This window comes from Rhineura floridana, chromosome 19 (assembly GCF_030035675.1).
Source record: "Rhineura floridana isolate rRhiFlo1 chromosome 19, rRhiFlo1.hap2, whole genome shotgun sequence".
NCBI classification, from domain to species: Eukaryota; Metazoa; Chordata; class Lepidosauria; order Squamata; family Rhineuridae; genus Rhineura; species Rhineura floridana.
In genome coordinates this window covers 19,717,486-19,737,101 of record NC_084498.1, presented here as the reverse complement: position 1 = coordinate 19,737,101, position 19,616 = coordinate 19,717,486, and the positions used below count along the sequence as shown (strand labels likewise).

The 19,616-nt window shown below is 43.2% G+C and overlaps 1 protein-coding gene across 1 annotated transcript in view; it reads right to left on the bottom strand.

The window, feature by feature from the left end:
• The window catches only part of PPIL2 (peptidylprolyl isomerase like 2), a 73,292-nt gene extending 58,518 nt beyond the window's left edge, over positions 1 to 14,774 (bottom strand). The window contains exons 1-5 of the mRNA XM_061602880.1: positions 14,571 to 14,774; positions 13,315 to 13,364; positions 11,009 to 11,054; positions 9,932 to 9,994; positions 8,163 to 8,214 (exon numbers count right to left, since the gene is read on the bottom strand). Coding sequence (XP_061458864.1) covers positions 8,163 to 8,214; positions 9,932 to 9,994; positions 11,009 to 11,054; positions 13,315 to 13,364; positions 14,571 to 14,602 — 243 coding nt within the window. The 5' untranslated portion in view covers positions 14,603 to 14,774. The remainder of the gene's footprint in view (positions 1 to 8,162; positions 8,215 to 9,931; positions 9,995 to 11,008; positions 11,055 to 13,314; positions 13,365 to 14,570) is intronic.
• Between the last annotated feature and the right edge of the window lie 4,842 nt (positions 14,775 to 19,616).

The following is a 19,616-nucleotide window of genomic DNA, read 5'->3' as shown; positions in this document are numbered from 1 at the left end:
TGGAGAGGCCTGGGTTCAAATCCCCACGCTGCCATGAAGCTCACTGGATGACCGTGGGCCACCTTTCTACCTTTCAGCCTAAACTACTTTACAGGGTTGTTGTGAGGATACAAGAGGGAAAGGGAAGCACTGGGAATGACAGCCTTGGAAGAAGGGCAGGATAAAAATATGCATCACTAAAAATATGTTCCTATCCTTGTCCATCACCACTGACTGTCAGTTTAGCTTCCAGGCCCAGTTCAAGGTGCACGTTATCCTACATGCAAACAGCCGACTGATTCTCCAAGTGCAGATGCTTAGTAGCTGGAATGGCATCACCCACGCACATGAGGGAGGTGCCAAAAAGATGGGGGAACCCCAACATTTGAAGTAGTAAAAAAAAACTGTATAAAAGAAACACTAAAAGGGTCACACCAAAAGAAAACCTAGCCAAACTAAGACTGAGCATGATTATTGGGTGTGGAAAGTAGATAATCTATTTTTTTGGGGGGGGGATAAACCACAGGGAAGGGATAATGGAACGGAGTAACTGGAAGAGGGCATGGCTGGAACCCTGAAGAGGAGCACTCCAGCTGCAATATTTTATTGCAGGTCGCACTTGGTGATCTTTAAAGCTCTAAACAGCCTGGGCCACGAATCCTGGGTGAGCGCCTTCTCCCACATATTCCTCCCTGCCCTGCGAGGTCAGCCCCACTACAGGTTCACAATGTTTTCGGAGGCAAGATTGGGAGGGGCTTTGAGCAGGGCCTTCACAGTGGTTGCACCGCCTCTTTGGAACCTTTGCCCAGAGTACACTTGCCCTATTCACATCTCTGCATTCTTGCCATTTCATTAGCAGGCTGTTTTGAGTGTGCTTTCTCCAGGGTTAGCTGGCTGTCTTTGCTTTCGTTGGCCCATTTATGTATGTATTTATTCCCAGGCCTTCCAAAACAATGCACTTCCAAGGTGGCTTACAATATGAACAATAAAAACAGTTTTAAAAGATTGCCAAATATATTGGTGTATTTTTTTTAAAAAAAAAAATAAGAATCTAAGAGCCAGCACATACTCAACTCGTAAAAAAACCCTTGTAGAACAAAAAGGGGTTCACAACAGTCAAAAGATGGCCAGAGAGGAAGCTTGGAGGATTTCCCTTGGAAGAAAATGCTGCTACTAAATTCCTATGCTTTTCTTTTGTATGCGGATTGCGGCTCTTATTTCTATTACCGTCTTTATTCTTCATTTCAAGCAGAAATGCTCACATTATGTAATGTAAACACTAACAGTATTTTTATTGCCGTTTTTATTTTTAAGATACTGATCCGCCTACAGACCAGATTATTATTTTTCCTTCTTAATTTAAAAACAAGGGAATCAAAGTGTGAAGACAGCAGAGTCAAGAGTCCACCTCCCTTTAAAGACAAGCTACAATGGTATTACATTCGAGAGGGAGTGTGAAAAGTTATTTTTGTCAATGTTTGACTTGTCATCAAGGTGAAATCTCAATGGCCGTTTCTATTTATTTATTGGAAGCCAGCTCGCTGGGTTCTGAGACCAGGGATAGCCAACATGATGACTGCCACAAGTTGTTGGACTCCAACTCCCATCACCTTCAGCCAGCCCAGCCAATGGTGAAGGATGATGGGAACTGTAATCCAACAACATCTGGAGAGTATCCAGTTAGCTACCCTTGGTCTCCACTGTGTGAATGAGGAGTGGCACTGTAAGACAACAACTTTTGGCAGGCCTGAAAAGAGAGATTCTCTCAGTCAAGTGAAGACTAGAGAGAACTCCAAAATATAGACTGCTTTGTTATTGTCTCTATATTTTTTTCTTTCACTTATCAGTCACACTGCAACAACAGTTCTCTGGGTGATGCACAAAATGAAACAGATTAAAGATCCCAGTTCTGCTGTGACTGAAACGAGAATTACCACAGCAGCAATTAAAACCGAACAAGTCAATAACCAGAGTGAAAACATTGCAGCAACCATCAATTAATACATGCCAAATCTACCTGGAGCTGTGCAGTTCACAGCCGTGTGCAAATTATAAGAGGAGAATACGGTGGCTTACAGGTCCCCTTAACGCAGGGCTAGCCAAGGTGGTGCCTTCCAAATGTTGTTGGACCACAACTCTCATCAGCCCCACTTGGCATGGCCAACGGTCAGAGATGTTGGCAGTTGTAGTCCCAACAACATTGGAGGGCACCACCACCTTGGATACACAAATCCATCCCCGACACCACCAGCCCTGCAAAGCCTACAAACTTAGCCCTGCCTGAATCTGGTTCACACTAGGCATCTAATGTGCTGTGTATATTCTGCAGCTCCACAATCACACTTTTAACAAAAATCACAAACACCATGATGTTAATCTCCCCTCAACTGTAACCATAGCACTAGTATTGGACCTCAACATCCCAGGTACAAGGAAAATGATGTGATCCCTTGGAACAACTCTGTGGAAGTTGGAGAGGATGTTGCAAAGGTTCAGCGATAAAGCTTCTCCCCCATATGGACACGAAGACCACAGGCTCCCATCAGCAGGGGACGACAGGCAAAGCATCAAAGGAAAACAAGTATCTGGAAAATGAAGGAAAAGAACTCTCTAATGCACATGGGATCATACAGAAAGCGGGACTAGATGAAGGAGGTGTGAAAACTGGAGGGAGAAGCATCAATAATTTAAGATATGCAGAAACCAGTAATGATTTGAAACGAATGCTGATGAAAGTTAAAGAGGAAAGCACAAAAGCAGGACTATAGCTGAATGTCAAAAGACTAAAGTAATGACAACAGAAGATTTATGTAACTTTACAGTTGACAATGAGGACATTGAACTTGTCAAGGATTATCAATATGTCGGCACAGTCATTAACCAAAAGGGAGACAATAGTCAAGAAATCAGAAGAAGGCTAGGACTGGGGAGGGCAGCTATGAGAGAACTAGAAAAGGTCCTCAAATGCAAAGATGTATCACTGAACACCAAAGTCAGGATCATTCAGACCATGGTATTCCTGATCTCTATGTATGGATGTGAAAGTTGGACAGTGAAAAAAGCAGATAAGAGAAAAATCAGCTCATTTGAAATGTGGTGTAGGGGGAGAGCTTTGTGAATACCATGGACTGTGAAAAACTCAAATAATTGGGTGTTCGAACAAATTAAATCAGAACTATCATTAGAACCTAAAATGATGAAACTGAGGTTATCATACTTTGGACACATCATGAGAAGACATGATTCACTAGAGAAGACAATAATGCTGGGAAAAACAGAAGGGAGTAGAAAAAGAGGAAGGCCAAACAAGAGATGGATTGATTCCATAAAGAAAGCCGCAGACCTGAATGTACAAGATCTGAACAGGGTGGTTCACGACAGATGCTAATGGAGGTCGCTGATTCATAGGTTCACCATAAGTCGTAACTGATTTGAAGGCACATAATTGACTTGAAGGCACATAACAGCAACAATACACGTGGGGAATGTTCAGTCGACCCCAGACTGCATTTAAGAGTTGTAAGCATCTGATTAACACAGTCTCTGCCAACCTGGCACCCTCCATATGTTTTGGACTACAACTCCCATCAGCCCCAGCCTGCCACATCACAGAAAAGGCAAATATCTTTTCTGCTCCTTCCATAATGTCCATCAGGTATGAAGGTCCACCTAATAAACTTCAGTGCAGTTTATTATTACTGCTTGGGCCAAAGGCCATTGCAGATACAAACAGAAAGATTAAAAGAATTAAAACATAGAGCTCTTTACAATAGATATACCATATAAAATGAGAAATCTAAATACTTAAAATTAACAGGGAATTTGATCACTTATAAAATTAAAATAGGTTATAATGTAAAATCGGAGCATTTAGCAAAAACGTTAAATCAAGGCAATCCTCGAACAGGCGACTGCATTATCAGTGATAAATTTTTCACGAATTTTTGATGCCACTGAAGCAAAAAGTGAGACCCTATAGGTTATAGTGATGTCTGTATCAGACAAGAGAAAAAGCTTCTCTTGGACAGAGTTAAAAACAGGGCTGTGGAGTCGGAGTCGTGGAGTCGGAAGCAATTTTGGGTGGAGTTGGAGTCGGGAGCAATTTTGGGTGGAGTCGGAGTCGGGAGCAATTTTGGGTGGAGTCGGGAGCAATTTTGGGTGGAGTCGGAGTCGGGAGCAATTTTGGGTGGAGTTGGAGTCGGGAGCAATTTTGGGTGGAGTCGGAGTCGGGAGCAATTTTGGGTGGAGTTGGAGTCGGGAGCAATTTTGGGTGGAGTCGGAGTCGGGAGCAATTTTGGGTGGAGTTGGAGTCGGGAGCAATTTTGGGTGGAGTCGGAGTCGGGAGCAATTTTGGGTGGAGTTGGAGTCGGGAGCAATTTTGGGTGGAGTCGGAGTCGGGAGCAATTTTGGGTGGAGTTGGAGTCAGCAGAAATGTACCGACTCAGACTTCCAAATAAATTTTGATTGACAAGAAGCAATTTTGGGTGGAGTCGGAGTCGGACAGTAGAAAAACAGAGGAGTCGGAGTCGAAGGTTTGGCATACCGACTCCACAGCCCTGGTTAAAAAGCAGGGAACACAAAATAAACCCCAGAAATTTAGATTGAGGATCTGAATACAGTGGACAAAACAGCAAGTAAAGAGGCAGGTCTTCAATCTCTGGGGCTCCCCATATGCCAAAGGAACCTGAGAGTATCTACCATCAATCAAAGCTGTTGGCATTGTTTGGAAATGAAGGGCCGTAAAAGCTTGCCTAGCATTTGAAAAGGTAAGCATTGACAAATAGGCAGCTCTTTGATGATCACATTTATAGAATCTGTACCATTTTGTAAATTTTGAATTAATAATAGCTTGTCTGTCTAAAAATACACCATGCCTAAAAATAACTTCATAAAGCCTGTCAGCACTTTATGTCAGCACCAATACTTCCTTTGGGTGAGAAAACAAAAAGACAGACAAAAACCTGTGACTGGCTTTCTGTAGCATTTCCGGTTTACCAAGAAGCTCTCCTAAAGTAACCTCCTTGTATTGTTTTGAAATATGGGTCCAGAGTTGCAGCTAAAGCAAGCTAAGCTATACAGCCAGTGTGGTGTAGTGGTTAGAGTGTTGGATTGGGACCTGAGAGGCCAGGGTTCAAATCCCTGCTCAGCCACAAAGCTCATTTGTTGACCTTGGGCCAGTCACTGTCTTATAACCTACCTCACAGGGTTATTGCGAGGATAAAATTGGGAGGGGGAGGACCATGTTGGCATGCCAACTGGAGCTCCTTGCAGGAAAGGTGGGATATAAATGTGTTAAATAAATAATAAAACAAATAAGGCAGAATAATTCTCTCTTGCTTTCATCAAGGAACACATTTCTTTGTCCTCCAGGGGGCACGAAAAGTCGAGGACAGATGTGTGAGAATGGGGTGCAGCAAAAACAGAGAGCGGGCAATTGGCCCGATCAAGCTTCGTTTAATCCTAATTAATCCCTTGCTCCCTTCCCCGGGCTCTGAACCGGAAAGGGGAGATATCCTTCGGTAGCTTGATATATGCTGGAATGGGACACGTGCGAAATGAGATTTGGAAGTCGAATGCAGTCCCAAAAAAGAGGCGATTGTAGAGTTGGAAAAAGTTAAGAAAAGGGCGACCAAAATGACCAAGGGGATGGAGAGGCTGGGGCTTTTTCGTGTGGAGAAAAGGCGAGTAAGAGGTGACATGACAGAAGTGTACAAAATTATGCATGGCTTGGAGAAAGTGGATAAAAGAAATGTGTTTCTCCCTCTCTCATAGCACTAGAACTCGTGGGCATCCAGAGAAGCTGAATGTTGGAAGATTCAGGACAGCCAAAAGAAGGTCTTCTTCACACAACGCAGAGTCAAACTATGGAATTCGCTCCCACAAAGGGCACCTACTCAGATGGCTTTCAAAAAGGCTTATGCAAATTCATGGAGGATGAGGCCATCAGTGGCTACTAGCCACGATGGCTATGCTCTGCCTCCAGGGTCAGAGGCAGCATCCTTCTGAATACCAGCTGACGGAAACCGAAGGAGCAGAGAGTGCTGTTGGGTTCAGGTCCTGTTTGGGGGCTTCCCATGGGCATCTGGTTGGCCACTGTAAGAACAGGATGCTGGGCTACCTGGGCCACTGGCCTGATCCAACAGGGCTCTTCTTCTGTCCTGAAGAGCGCAGAGAGGTTAAAAAACACCCCTCCCCATGTTATACTTCTCACGTTGGGAAAGGGAGTCCTTAAACCTGAGATGGTATTATCAGCCACCACCTGTATCTTGTACAACAGCAATGGAGACAGTGTGCCCCTCCAGAAGTCATTTCTCAGCACTCGGGGGAAAAAACACAGATACACAGAAGAGAACTGTGTGGACACCTTTACCCGGGTCCTCCACACAGCTACAAATGCGTTGATCTTGCCAAGCCTCTTACACTTATCATGGCTGCCATCTAGTGTTTAATAAAACATTGTCACCTTGTAGTGGTGAGTGGGCTTGCGTGTTCCATTGAACCCTGTGAGCGATGCCGTCGGGAGTCATGTACTCCCAGCAGGGTCACCCATGGCGGTAAAGTCAAGGGAGAGGAACCAGACAAAGAACGATCCAAGAACGGCCTCAACGGCAGAACAGGCGGAGGATAACAATGTGTACATTGCAATGGCTGTGAAGGCGGATGAAGGCTGCAGCAGATAAAAGGCTTCCAATCGTCGTGGCATCTATGCCATTGGATCAAAGCCTTTTTCTGTCAAGATTGTGTGTTGATCGTCATGCGCCCATCTCCCCACATAAAACAAATTCACGCACAGGCGTCTTCCAAGCAAAGACCTTATCTTGGAAGACAATCTTGCTCGGCCACGAGTGATTGCCAATGAATGAAATTCTCCACAAGAAAATCCTTGTAACAAAGGGCCTGGAAAGATACAGCATTTGTTTTATTTATTTATTTATATAAATGTAATCAATAAAATAACAAATGTCGCATCTTTCCAGGCCCTCTTAAAAACGGGTGCAAGGAGTCAAGCTTAGGTCTGATCATGAAATACGGAACAGTTGCATGAACACGCACTGCAAAGGCAACTAAATTCTATTTAGAGACTATTAGCATTACCAGAATCAATTTCATCGAGAGATAATGGCTTCAAATCCCAGGAGCGCAATTTTTTTTTCAAAAACCCATAAGGGCTGATTCATGCAGCAACAGGAGATAGCAAAGGAAGAAGGAAAGGCATAAAACCGAAGAGAAAACAATATGTGAAATTGTTAGATTTAAAATGAGGTGAAGATATGAAATAAGTTCAAGGCAAGACATTTGGGCTGGCTTAATCGAGAAGGAACAGTGGAAAAGCATAATGCACCCAGCGAGGAAAGAGACATAGGAAGCTGCTTATACAGAGTCAGACCATTGGTCTGTCCAGAACAGTCTTCTTCCCCCTTGAGTCCCCAGATGTTGGACTACAACTCCCATGATCCAGGGCCATTGACTCAGCTGGCTGTGGATGATGGGGCTTGTATTCCAGCACCACCTAGGCAGCCAAGGTTGAACAGCTCTGGTCTACATGAGGACTGTCTGTAGGGTAACCAACATGATGCCCTTCAGATGTGGTTGGACTGCACCTCCCATCATCGCTAACCATTGGCCAGTGTGGCTGGAACTGATGCGAGATAAGAGTGCAACAACATCTGGAGACCACCATGTAGGCCAGCCCTGGTCTACAGTGACTGACAGAGGCTCACCAGGGTTTCAGATCAGAGCCTTTCTGAGCCCTACTTTGGAGATGCTGGGGACTGAACCTGGGATCTTCTGCATGCAAAACACACGCTCTACCACTGAGCTGCAGCCCTTCTCTTTCTCTTTCCTTCAAATCTGGGAGGACTGTGTGACCAACTTCAAGCTGGTAGGCAGGAAACAACCAAGAAGCATGATGCAGTTGAGACAGCACGTGTGCGTGAACACATTTTTCAAAGCTAAAAAAGAGAGTGGACCAAATCAAAAGTCAATGGGACAGCTGGCCAGGGAACCTGTGGCCCACCAGAAGCTGTTGGATTACGACTCCCATTATCCCTGACTATCAGCCATGCTGGCTGGGGCTGATGGGAGTTGGAGCTGATGGCAATTGGGACTCCACCAACTTCTAAAGGGCCATGGGCTCCCCATCCCTGCCCCACCCTGTAATAAAATCATCCAAGAAAACCTACCTCCCCCGTGCTTGGATTCGTTCCATACTTTTTTATCCAGGGAATGATATTCCTAAAACAGAAAAAAAAAGATGCAGTGGTCAGGCACAAAACTGGAATCCCTTGATGCCTCCCAGAAAGCCACATGTGTGTCCTGGTGTAGCCTAGTGGCTTTGGAAAGTGAGCTGAGAAGCACCCAGTTTAAGTAACATTTTGGTCATGAGCTCAGTTTCCGGATCTAACTCTCCCCACCTATTAGTCATGGATCAGAAGCAAACTGTGGCCACTGTGAGAACCACAAATTTGCAGAATAAGAAAATGACAATACCCCTCCCCAAATCATAGCTCAATCCAGAAAATAAATGGCCTGTATCCAATGTTGGTTCTGCTCAGAGCAGACCCACTGAAATTAATGGATCTCATCTAGAAATGTCCATTAATTTCAACGGGTCTATTCGGAGTAGAACTAACATTGGATCAAACCCAATGTATTTCAAGTTCTTATATAAGCCGATCTCCCAGCATAGACTATATTCTTTAGGTAGGCCTCTAACATATATACCGCCCAATGTGCCAAATTAGTAATGGATGGGGAACCTCAAGCCCAGAAGCCAAATCTATCTGGCTCTTGGGACTCCCCACCCCCCAGGCCACGCCTCCTCCTCAGGCCCTTTTGCCTGGCTGGACAGATGGTCCTTGGATTGCGAGAACGCCTCTTGGTTGCCTGGATGTGTGCGTAGAAACCTCCAACAAACCTCAAATAACAACAACAATAATCTCAAATAATACACATTTGGCATATTATTTGACATTTGTTGTGTATTTTATCTTCGCATTTCATATTTATGTATCTGTACACCTCTGCATTTTATTGCCATGTTGTCATTGGGAGTGCATGTACGTGTATGTTGTCTACAGAGCTAACAATTCACATCACACTCTGTGTAGTAAAGTGCATGTACATTAAAAATTGGGCATTACTGTGTATTCTGCTGGCTATCAGCCATAGACTATATTTTCCACCATTCATTTCTACATATATTTTTCAGAATCGTACCATGTCTGATTAGACCTTGACTTTATGTGCTTTTTAGTATTTGGCCAAGGGTTATTTTCTCCACGTTAGGTGTTTGGTAACTTTGTTGTACAGTAGATCGCGCTATCTGTTGCACAAATTTCCACCAGTGCAACTGTTAGCACTGGATTCCTATTGCGCAACGTTAAAACTCACCTGGCCATGAGCGCATCAGCCCTTGTGCTAGAAGACAGCCATGCGTCACCACCAGAGCTTGGAAAAGTTACTTTTTTTAAACTACAACTCCCATCAGCCCCAGTCAGCACAGCACTGGAGTGGGCTGATGGGAGTTGTAGTCCAAAAAAAAAAAAAACTTTTCCAAGCTCTGGTCACCACCCACCACATCTGCTACCAAGTAAGCCCACAAAGGCTCACCAGAGGAGGAAGGGACCCTCAGAGGGTCCCCAGAGGACACCTTGCCCAGGGTACTCTCAAACCTTTTAACATGTATCCTTCTTAATTTGTGTTGTATTTCGTTTTTGTTGTGCTTTCTGTTGTTTGTTTGTACATGTTTTTGTGATTTTTTACTATGATATATTGTATTTTATCTTGTTTGTTCACCGCCCTGAGAGCTATTCTGCTAAGGGCGGTATATAAATTGAAATAATAAATAATAAACCTGCAGCTAGACTTGCTTGCACATGTAACCGAAATCGTGGTCAACTTACAAGACTGATGCCAAAGGGGAAAACCCCCTGGAAAAGTAGTAACTTACAGCAAGTCAAAGATGGTGCCTTCTGGTGTGCAAACAGGATATTCAAATGGCTGCAAAGACAAGCTAGCGGGGAGAAAAAAATGCATTAGAATTAAGTCAATATGGATTAAGTGCAGCAGCAGAAGAGTAAGTCAGTGATGCTGCTCCACCAAACCCTGGGATGGGGACCCGACTGCCCTGCACATGATGTTGAACTTCAACTCCAATCACACCTGACTATTGACCACGCATGCTACAGCTGATGGGAGTTGTAGTTCAGCAACATCTCGAGGGCTAAAGGCTCCCCACATCTGCTTTGGATAAAGAGCCCCCAAATTATTCTACCAGAAGCACTACCAGTCTCAGGGTAAGCACAGTTGACTGACCTTGGGGCCCTACATATCTTGCAGGGGGTCTTAGAAACTATCTCCAAGTTTTTCAGGCTCTCCCCAAAAGAAAACTGTCGCAATACTGGTAGTAAAAAAATCTCACAAACAAAGCCCACAATGAACTTGGCTATAGCTGAAGGCCATCGAGCAAGGTTGGGAATCTGTGGCCCTCCAGAGGCTCCCATTGTCTCCGGCTATTGGCCATGCTGGCTGGGGATGAAGGGAGCTGGGGTCCAGCAATGTCTGGAGGGCCGCTAACCAATGACTGCAAACAAATGTTTCTGGGGAGGGTATTCTGCAACTGCAGCCAAAAAAAAGAGCCCTGTTCCTCACCTAACCTCTGAAAGTGGGGTGACCTGGGCAAGGCATCAGGTGATGATCTGAAGAAATGGGCGTGTTCTTATGGGAGCTTATGAGCTTCATCAAAAGAAGGACCGAAGGGGACTGGAGCCATTAGAAGAGCAATTCAAAAGGATGGGCCATAGCTCGGTGGAGGAGCATCTGCTTTGCGTACAAAAAATCAGGGTTCAATCCCTGCCATCTCCAGGTAAGGCTGGAAGAGCTTTCTGTCTGAAATATTGGGGAGAGGCTGCCAGTCAGTGTACAGTTCTGAGCTAGAGGGTCCAAATGATATAAGGCAGCTTCCTATATTCCTATGAGAAGTACAAAGGAATTCAATAACCTTGTTTTCATATTTCCTCCAACTTACCTACAGTGATCGAAGGGTAGACGCCTGAAGTTGGACTGCGGAATTTCTGTTCAAATAATAACAATAAAAATAATTGACACACACATCAGGTTTAATCTGATGGCTGAAAGGTACTGCGTTCCAGGCAACGCTGAAACCATTCGTTGAATGTTTCTGTTTAGAATGCTTTTAAAAATGCTTAATACTATTGATACGTTTGCCACCCCAGGTTCCTTCAGGACGAAGGGTAGGACGTAAAAAAACCCAAAAACTTGGAAGAGACGCATTAAAGTTGTAACATTTTAAAGAGAAAAAAAAATCACAGAACAACAAAAGGTAAGTTATATTAACCATGACGGGGATTTAAGTCCTACACCAGGAAAAACAGCAAAGCAGGACAAAAATCAAATAAAGAGGTTTCCACAAGACATTAGCCTTCTGCACATTATACACGTGAAGGGGCTCCCCAAGGAGAACAGCAAGCAGAGCTGCAGAGCTGCCCCACCCGCACACATGATGTCGCACCCTGTCAGCGTACACATCAGCATATACTTTTGCCAGTTGCTCTACCCATTTGAGAGCCCTGCACCATTGGAGGTTCCAAAGACATGAAGTTCCCAAAGGTGAGCAGTGTACCTTTTTTACTGTTCTTTCTTAAATTTCTATCCCGCCCTTCCTCCCAGAAGGAGCCCAGGGCTGCAAACAAGGAAGAAAACACTAAAAGCATCTTAAAACAGCTTAAAAACAAAGCATAAATATCTTTTAAAAATGTATCTTAAAAAACATCTTAAAAAGCAATTCCAACACAGACGCAGACTGGGATAAGGTCTCAAAAGGCTTGTTGAAAGAGGAAGGTCTTCAATAGGCACTGAAAAGACAACAGAGACAGCACCTGTCTAATATTTGAGGGGAGGGAATTCCAAAGGGCAGGTGCCACCACCCTAAAGTCGCACTTCCTATGTTATGTGGATAAGACGGTATCTGCATGAGGCCCTCACCTTCACAGCGCAGTAATCGACTGGGTATATAAAGGGTGAGACACTCTTTTGGGTATTCTGGTCCACAGGTGTACAGGGCTTTGTACACCAAAACCATCACCTTGAACTTAGCCCGGCAGCTAATGGGCTACCCCTTTAGCCACCCCTTTGCAGACGTCAATGCTCAAGGTGCAAATGTCAAGGGGCCAGGCCAGTGGGGCACAACATCAGGCCCTTCACATGCATTAATAAATAATATCAGGTTCCATCCAACTAAGCTGTTGCACAAGTGGAATGATTTCATTCATGCAACGGAACTTCCCACGTGCATACCTTTCCCAAATCTGCTCTGGGTTCTCCCAAACCTCTGTAGCAGATTTGGGGGCAGTTCAGGAGGGACATACGGGGAGAGGAGTGGGAGAGGAAGGTCCATTGCATGTGCAGAAGTCGTTCCACTTGCCCAATGACTTTGTTGGCTTCAACCCACTGTGATTGTTGTTATGTCACTTATTAGTGACTTCAGTTTCTAAGTGACTTACAAAGCGTCCAAAACACAAAGCGGAACATAAAATTAAAAAAACAGTAATACACTAGAATAAACCATGTAAATGAATCCATAGAACAGATGCAGAAAAAGGGCAGCAAAACATATCATCCAGCAAATCAAAATGGTCACAAGCCTCTGAATCTAGCAGTGATCAAAGGCTGCAGGGGTGCCAGATGGGGAGCCGGGTCAGGGTCAGAGCTCAGAGCTGACTGTGGAAGGTAGGGAGACCATCATGTCGGAAATAGTTGGATAGTAGCCTCCACAGGAACCTCCCAGGCCACCAGCACCAGAGCCTGGAACCTCATGGCCACCTTCTCCTGAGCCTGAAGAACCAGATGCCTCCCACCGCACAGTGCCAATCCGGCAGCGCAAGGAACGCACCAGAAGGAAGGCTATGGAACGGAGGGGGAGTGCCTGTCTTCAGGCCAGAGTTCTCTCAAGGGGGCAAAGCCTGGAGGAGGTAATCTGGAGACAGAGGCATGAAAGGTCTCAGGCTAGTCTCAACTGTCGTCGGAGCAAGTTGCTCATTTACAGCTGTCCATGGTCCAGCCTTGCCTTGCCTCCAGATCTGCCATTTTCTCGGTGGGATATAGCATCAGTCCAGAGGATGACCCCAGTTCATCAAATGCCTGGGTGAAGAGCTACGTTTTTACCTGGCACCAAAAGAAATGACGATGCCAGGCAGCCCTCACCGGGAAGAGCAAACCACAAGCAGGAAGCCCCAACTGATTCAGATGTGAAAGAGGCAACAGTAAACAAGCAAATCGAAAGAAAACAAAATGCTGCAAATCCACATAGCTGACCTGCTTTCTTTCCTCCATAAAAATGTGTATATTCTGCACATGTTATGTACCTAAAGAGAGAAAAAGACAGTTAGTGGGGCGTCATGTCAGGTTTTAGCCGCAAGTTATCTTTCCAGAGCTTTAAACAGCTGCCTCAAAGAGCCTTCTGTGCAAATACAGCAGAAAAAAATGTGTGCAACGTCCCAAATTAAAACGTCTTTTGTAACATCGCCGAGTGGAGAAGCAAAGCAGGAGGAAGCTTGTAAGTAGCCAGAAGATTTAGACTACAATCCTAAATACATTTAAGAGGGAGCAAGCCCTAATCAGGGAGAAAAGGAAATGGGCTGCCTTCAAGTCGATTCCGACTTATGGTGACCCTACAAATAGGGTTTTCATGGTAAGCAGTATTCAGAGGGGGTTTACCATTGCGGTCCTCTGAGGCTGAGAGGCAGTAACTGGCCCAAGGTCACCCAGTGAGCTTCATGGCTGTGTGGGGATTCGAACCCTGGTCTCCCAGGTCAGCCATTGGCAATGCTGGCTGAGGCTGATGGCAGTTGTGGTCCAGCAACATCTGGAGGCACACTGGTTGGAAAAGGCTGCCTTAACCACTACACCACACTGGCTCAAATGTTGCTACTCCCAAACTCACTAGGAGATTTCAGGCAAGTCACTCTCTTAGCTTTAGTTCCCCACCCCATCTACAAGATGGGAGTTAATGATACTAGCATACCTTACAGGGTTGTTGTGAATGCACATGGGACAAATTTCAACTATTATTCACTGAGGCCACCTTTTAAGTGACAGTCCTCACAAACCTAGAACAATCATTTGTCTGTGTCAATACAATTTCACATTTTATTGAAAACAACCGTTTAAAGGGGCAGCTTAAAAAGCTAACATATGACCAGCAACATACCCTTATAATTCACCTAAAGGAATTTAAAACAAGTGCAAATGGTTTAAAACCAGCAGTACCATAATAACTTGTGTTTTTCCCCTCTATTTAAAAATCATTATTCGATACAGATTAAAACAAAATGTAAAAAAACTAAAACAGCAAATGGCTGAACAGCGTTCATAGATTTAAATATACTTTTTTAAAATTTTCCCAGTGCATTTATGTATCACGTTTCTACCAAGGCACCCAAATACATCTCCCTCATAGGGTAACAACCTGAGAGCAAAGGCTCAATAGCCACAGGGTGACAACATCAACAAACCACAAAGCGTTGTTTGCGTTGTGTGTGAGAAAGAGACGAAAACTAAAATTCACTCACATTTTGTCCTTCTGATGCTGCCTTTTCCCCATTCTGGCTCCTGCACTTGATCACTTCGACGCTGAGGGAGAAACACCACAGACCCGTCCCGGTAATCTAGACGAAGGAGAGAAGTCGCCCACCTCGCTCGCTACGCAACCGGCGTCCAAAACACTTGTTTTCCGTCGAGAGAAGGAAGAAAAGCTACTTCCGGCTAGGCTGCGTGCATCGCTCATATGGTCCCCACCCGGAAACAGGGAGCCACCAGGGTTCCGGCATCTCAGCCTGCGTCGCCTGGTAAAACAGCTGTTTAAAAGGAATGAAAGAAAAGTTTGGCGATACCTTTATACTACGGGCATAGAAAGTGGCTTTTTGGGCTCCTGGGAGACTGAACAGGGAGGCTGCCAGATATTAGGGAGTTATTTCCTCCATAGTTCATAAGCAAGGACTGGAATGTGGTTGTTAGGATTTTCATTTATATTTTTTAAAATTAATAACCCACTTTTAGGGTTTAAAGCATATAACCCCTCTTGAGGGACCCTCAGCATGCAAGAGACTAGGCTGCCCTTCTGCACTTGGCAGAGTGCTGTATCAGTTGAATTTCTGCCTGTCAAATAGCTTTACATTTTAAAAGTTAAATGTACAGGTCCTGCTTTGGGGGCGGTGCGGTGGGGTGGGGGAGAGGAAAGGGGCAGCTTGGTCAAGAAGCCTCGTTTTGTGCATCCTTTGAGCTTGCATTGACCTTCAGCTTTCTGCCACCAGTGTACCTGATCTGATACTCAGCAATAATCCTATATACCAATAGCAAACTCATTCTCTGAGTATCCTTATAAAGCCAAAATTGCAGCATCCCTTCACCAGATGGAGGTATATCAACAAGCTTGAAAAAAAGCCCAAGATCTGCAGAAGTACCAAAAAAACCCCCAAAACCCACTTTAGAGGAGAAAGCTTAAATAGCCCAACAAGGACTGATAACTCTCAGTGGCTACAGAAGCCAAGTATCTTGGGATGGAGAAGGAACAGAATATCTTGGGATCCTGACCAGGAACGTTTTGTTGCCGGTGTGACTTGTCAATAACAACACTACACCTACATAGCGCAAGGCTGGGGAACATGTGGCCCACCGGATGTTGTTGGCACTTCCAACCCCCATCATCCCTGACCATTGGCCATGCAGGCTAGGGATGATGGGAACTGGAGTCTAATGACACTCAGAGGACTTCAGGTTCCCCATCCCTGACACAGGATCTTCCAGTGTTCAAAAAAGTCACATGAATGATTGAGTTGTAATTCTTACAAAAACCCTGTAAGATAAATCAGTATTATTATTAATTCCTTCAAAAGAGGGATGGATTGAGGCCAACTCTTGAGAGTTGCTTGCCCAAGCCAACAGTAGAGGCAACATTCAAACCTTAGACTCCCTGATTCATAGTTTAGCCTCTTACATCACAATCCTGTACAGGTCTGTTCAGAAGTAGGTCCCCCTAAGTTCAATGAGGCTTCCTCCCAGGTAAGTGGGGACAGGACTGAAGCCTCAGCCACAAAGCCACACCAACAAAGTGTCATGTTTCACTGAATACTGAGGCAGAGATAGATTCCAGATACATTTTGCTAATGAATTGCAACAACAGCACCAGGAAGCATAGAATCATAGCAGTCAGTGATGCATGGTGGATTCCCCCCCCCATTTCATAAGCTCATTAGTAACAAGGGATGCCAACTGCATGAGCTTGACAGTTTCAATTGTTAGCTTTGTTTACTAAATAACAAGTAAAACAACCATGCTAAATTAAATCACTCTCTAGGGCAGAGCCAAAACTGAATTGGATGAAACTGAATTTTATCCAGCCCATTGTTTTCCTTTGGCACTATACTAACTCAAATATGTGGAGATATCAATAGTCAGAATACAGAGAAGCGAGTAAGGAAGTGGGGATGTCCACCCTGAAAGACATTTCAGTATGCCTCAAACCATACATCCTGAATATGCCAGATGGGGCCCTTCTAGACAACCCTGTTTATTGAGCATTCATTCTGATTTGCTTGCACAAAGCCTAGGGTTTTTTTAATTGAGCATTTGACAATTTGTTTGTGTGGTTATAAGTCTTCCCATCAATCGATAATTACCCTGCCCCTTTTAGTGCATTTCCTCATCACTTTCCTAACTGCAAAAAATCTTTGTTGGTTTTTTAAAGGTGGATTTCTTGTATCAGAGCGCCTTCAGAGCGCTCCTACTGGGAGGGTAGAATATAAATCTAATAAATAAAATAATAACTGAATTTGAATTGTGCAAAGCTACATTTCTAGAAGGCAATTGAATCCCTCCTGTAAAATACTGGCAGTCTGGAGGCAACCCTGATTTTAGTCAGCTCTCCGGAGTTTCAGACTAGAGGCTTTCCCAACCCTACTTGGAGATGCCAAGAGTTGAACTTGCAAAGCGTGTGCTCAACCACAGAACTACGGCCATTCTGTGTGTGTATGTGTGTAATAGAATATACTTCACCACTTCGAAGTGGAGATCACCTAACATAAAATACCATGAATGCTGAACTTTGGTTATTAAATTTCCACAAAGGAATGTTCATCCTGCCAAACTGGCATTTGGTTTCTATTAACATAACCATCATCTAAGTCTACGCTCCAACAGCGAACACTGAAACAAGATGTGCTGATAATCATGGGGGACTGGAATGCAAAAGTAGGGAACAGAGAAGAACTAGAAATTGTGGGAAAATAGGGCTTAGGAGATAGAAATGAAGCAGGAGACTTATTGAATTCTGTGAAGCCAATAATTTGTTTCTTGCAAACACATTTTTTGAGCAACCAAAAAGACAACTGTACATGTGGACATCACCAAATGGTCCATATAGGAATCAAATTGGACTTCCGGGAAGGGTGACTTAGCCTGTGCCTGCTTTTGAGACGGGCTCCTGCCTCAAAAGAAGCTTATTCAGATATATCAGTCAGTTTTTTCTTTTTTTTTTGACTGATTAAACTTCTCCCGGGTAGGGAGAAACGAAGAGATTAACCTCAAAGCCTATTTTTGTTGGGACGACCAGATCTCATTAATTTATGGGACGAGGTCCAGCCGACGAAGGTGGGACGGATTTTCAACAGCAAGCTCTATCTGTTAAAGCGAACGTTCATCTTATCTTCTAAGAGAGAACGCACTAACAGGCAAGCACCCTTCTTTCTATATTTTTCTTTTACTTGACTTAAATTGTTGCTGTTTAAAAGAGATTTGCCAGATTGATCAGTTTTTGACATCTCACTGGGGAGCCATAACTTCTCTCTGCTACGCACTAATTAATAGCTTATCTCTGTTTTTGTTGCAAAAAGCTGTCCTGGATTTTGCATTCTAAAGATATACACAGAAGAGGGATTTCTATTCCAGATTTTTATTTTGAAAAATATTATACTGTTTTGAGACTACTCTCTTTTTGGTCTATTTTATTTTGACGAATCTGTTTCTTGACGATTGCCATTAATTGTTTCGATCCTGGGAACTGCATTTTGTTTACTTAACTATTGGAGAGATAAGGCTGTCTGCACTGTTTATACTGTGATGTCACCAAGTTTGGAGTATTAACCCAATTGTTGCTGAAATAAGAAGTGGTTTTCCTATATTTTTCTTTTAAAATGGCAATTAAGAAAGTGGCTGAAAATCTGGAAATAACTATGTTTCAGAAAATAATGGATGAGATTGAGATAACGAAAATTGAATTGAGTAAAATGAAGCAGGAGATTAAAGATATAAGGGTCCCTGTGAGAGAGGTGACCCTGGAAGGGGTCCCTGTGAGAGAGGAGACCCCGGAGATTGGAACAGGGGTTCCTGTGAGAGAGGAGACCCTGGAGACTGGAATAGGGGTCCCTGTGAGAGAGGAGATCCCGGAGATTGGAACCAACGTGGAACAGGAACAAGATTTGGAGTCTATGGACTTTAGAAATAAAATTTATTGTTTGGAACTCAATGTTATCTTTGAAGAAATGAATGAAGATTCTAGAGATAAAGTTATCAATGGCATGGATAATCTTCTGGACTGGAATGATGTGATGGAGCCCAATATAGAGAAAATCTATGGAATTAACTGCAGCCATGTGACAATGGAAAAACTTTTAAGAGATGACCCAGTGCATTTTGAAAAAAAGAACAGAGATATGATTTTACAGCAGTATTTCAGCAACCTATTCAGAATGGATGGCAAGAAAATATTTGGGATAGAGGTAATTCCCATCAGACTCTTACTATATGACTATGGCTTTGACAGCAAGATTATTATGGAATACTGATAATGGAAGATTGGATATTGAAATTACTGGACTTAACAAGACTACTGAAGATGGAAGATGGAAAATGGAACTAATAGAGATAATAGAACAATGGCTACTGAAATTATTGAACCTAACAGATTCTGATGTGATGGATTAATTGAAATGTTTATTTTGACTATGGTTATGACAATAAGATTATCATAATTAGTAATGAGATGGATTAATCGATATGCTTATCTGGAAAAAAAAATTGATAGATATATTTCTTAAAGAATTGAAACCTCTCTTTGACTTTTTGTGGAAAGAATAAAGTAATGTTTATGAGATTTGATGATTAAGTAAGATAACTACTGGAGGAAAGTGATTTTATAATATGACTTAAGAGACAGGATTGTTATATATTATAGACTTATAACTGATTTGATCTTTGACAAATGGGAAGTCAATATTTTACTCTTTATTTTTTATTTTTGTTTTTTTTTTTCTTTTTTTCTTTTTGTTTAACTATTTTTGATTTTGTTTTTTGTCTTTGAATGTTTTATGATTTTGTCTTGTATGTTTTATGAAAATCTGAATAAAAATTATTGAAAAAAAAAAAACATATAGGAATCAAATTGATTATATAATTGGTAGCAGAAGATGGAGAAGTTCCATACTTTCTGCAAAAACAAGACCAGAAGCAGTTCATGAGCTGGTAATATCAAAAATCAGAGTAAAGCTAAAGAAGAACAAAGCAATCATAATGCCAAAATACAATTTAAATAACATCCCAAGAGAATATAAAGGTCAAATAAG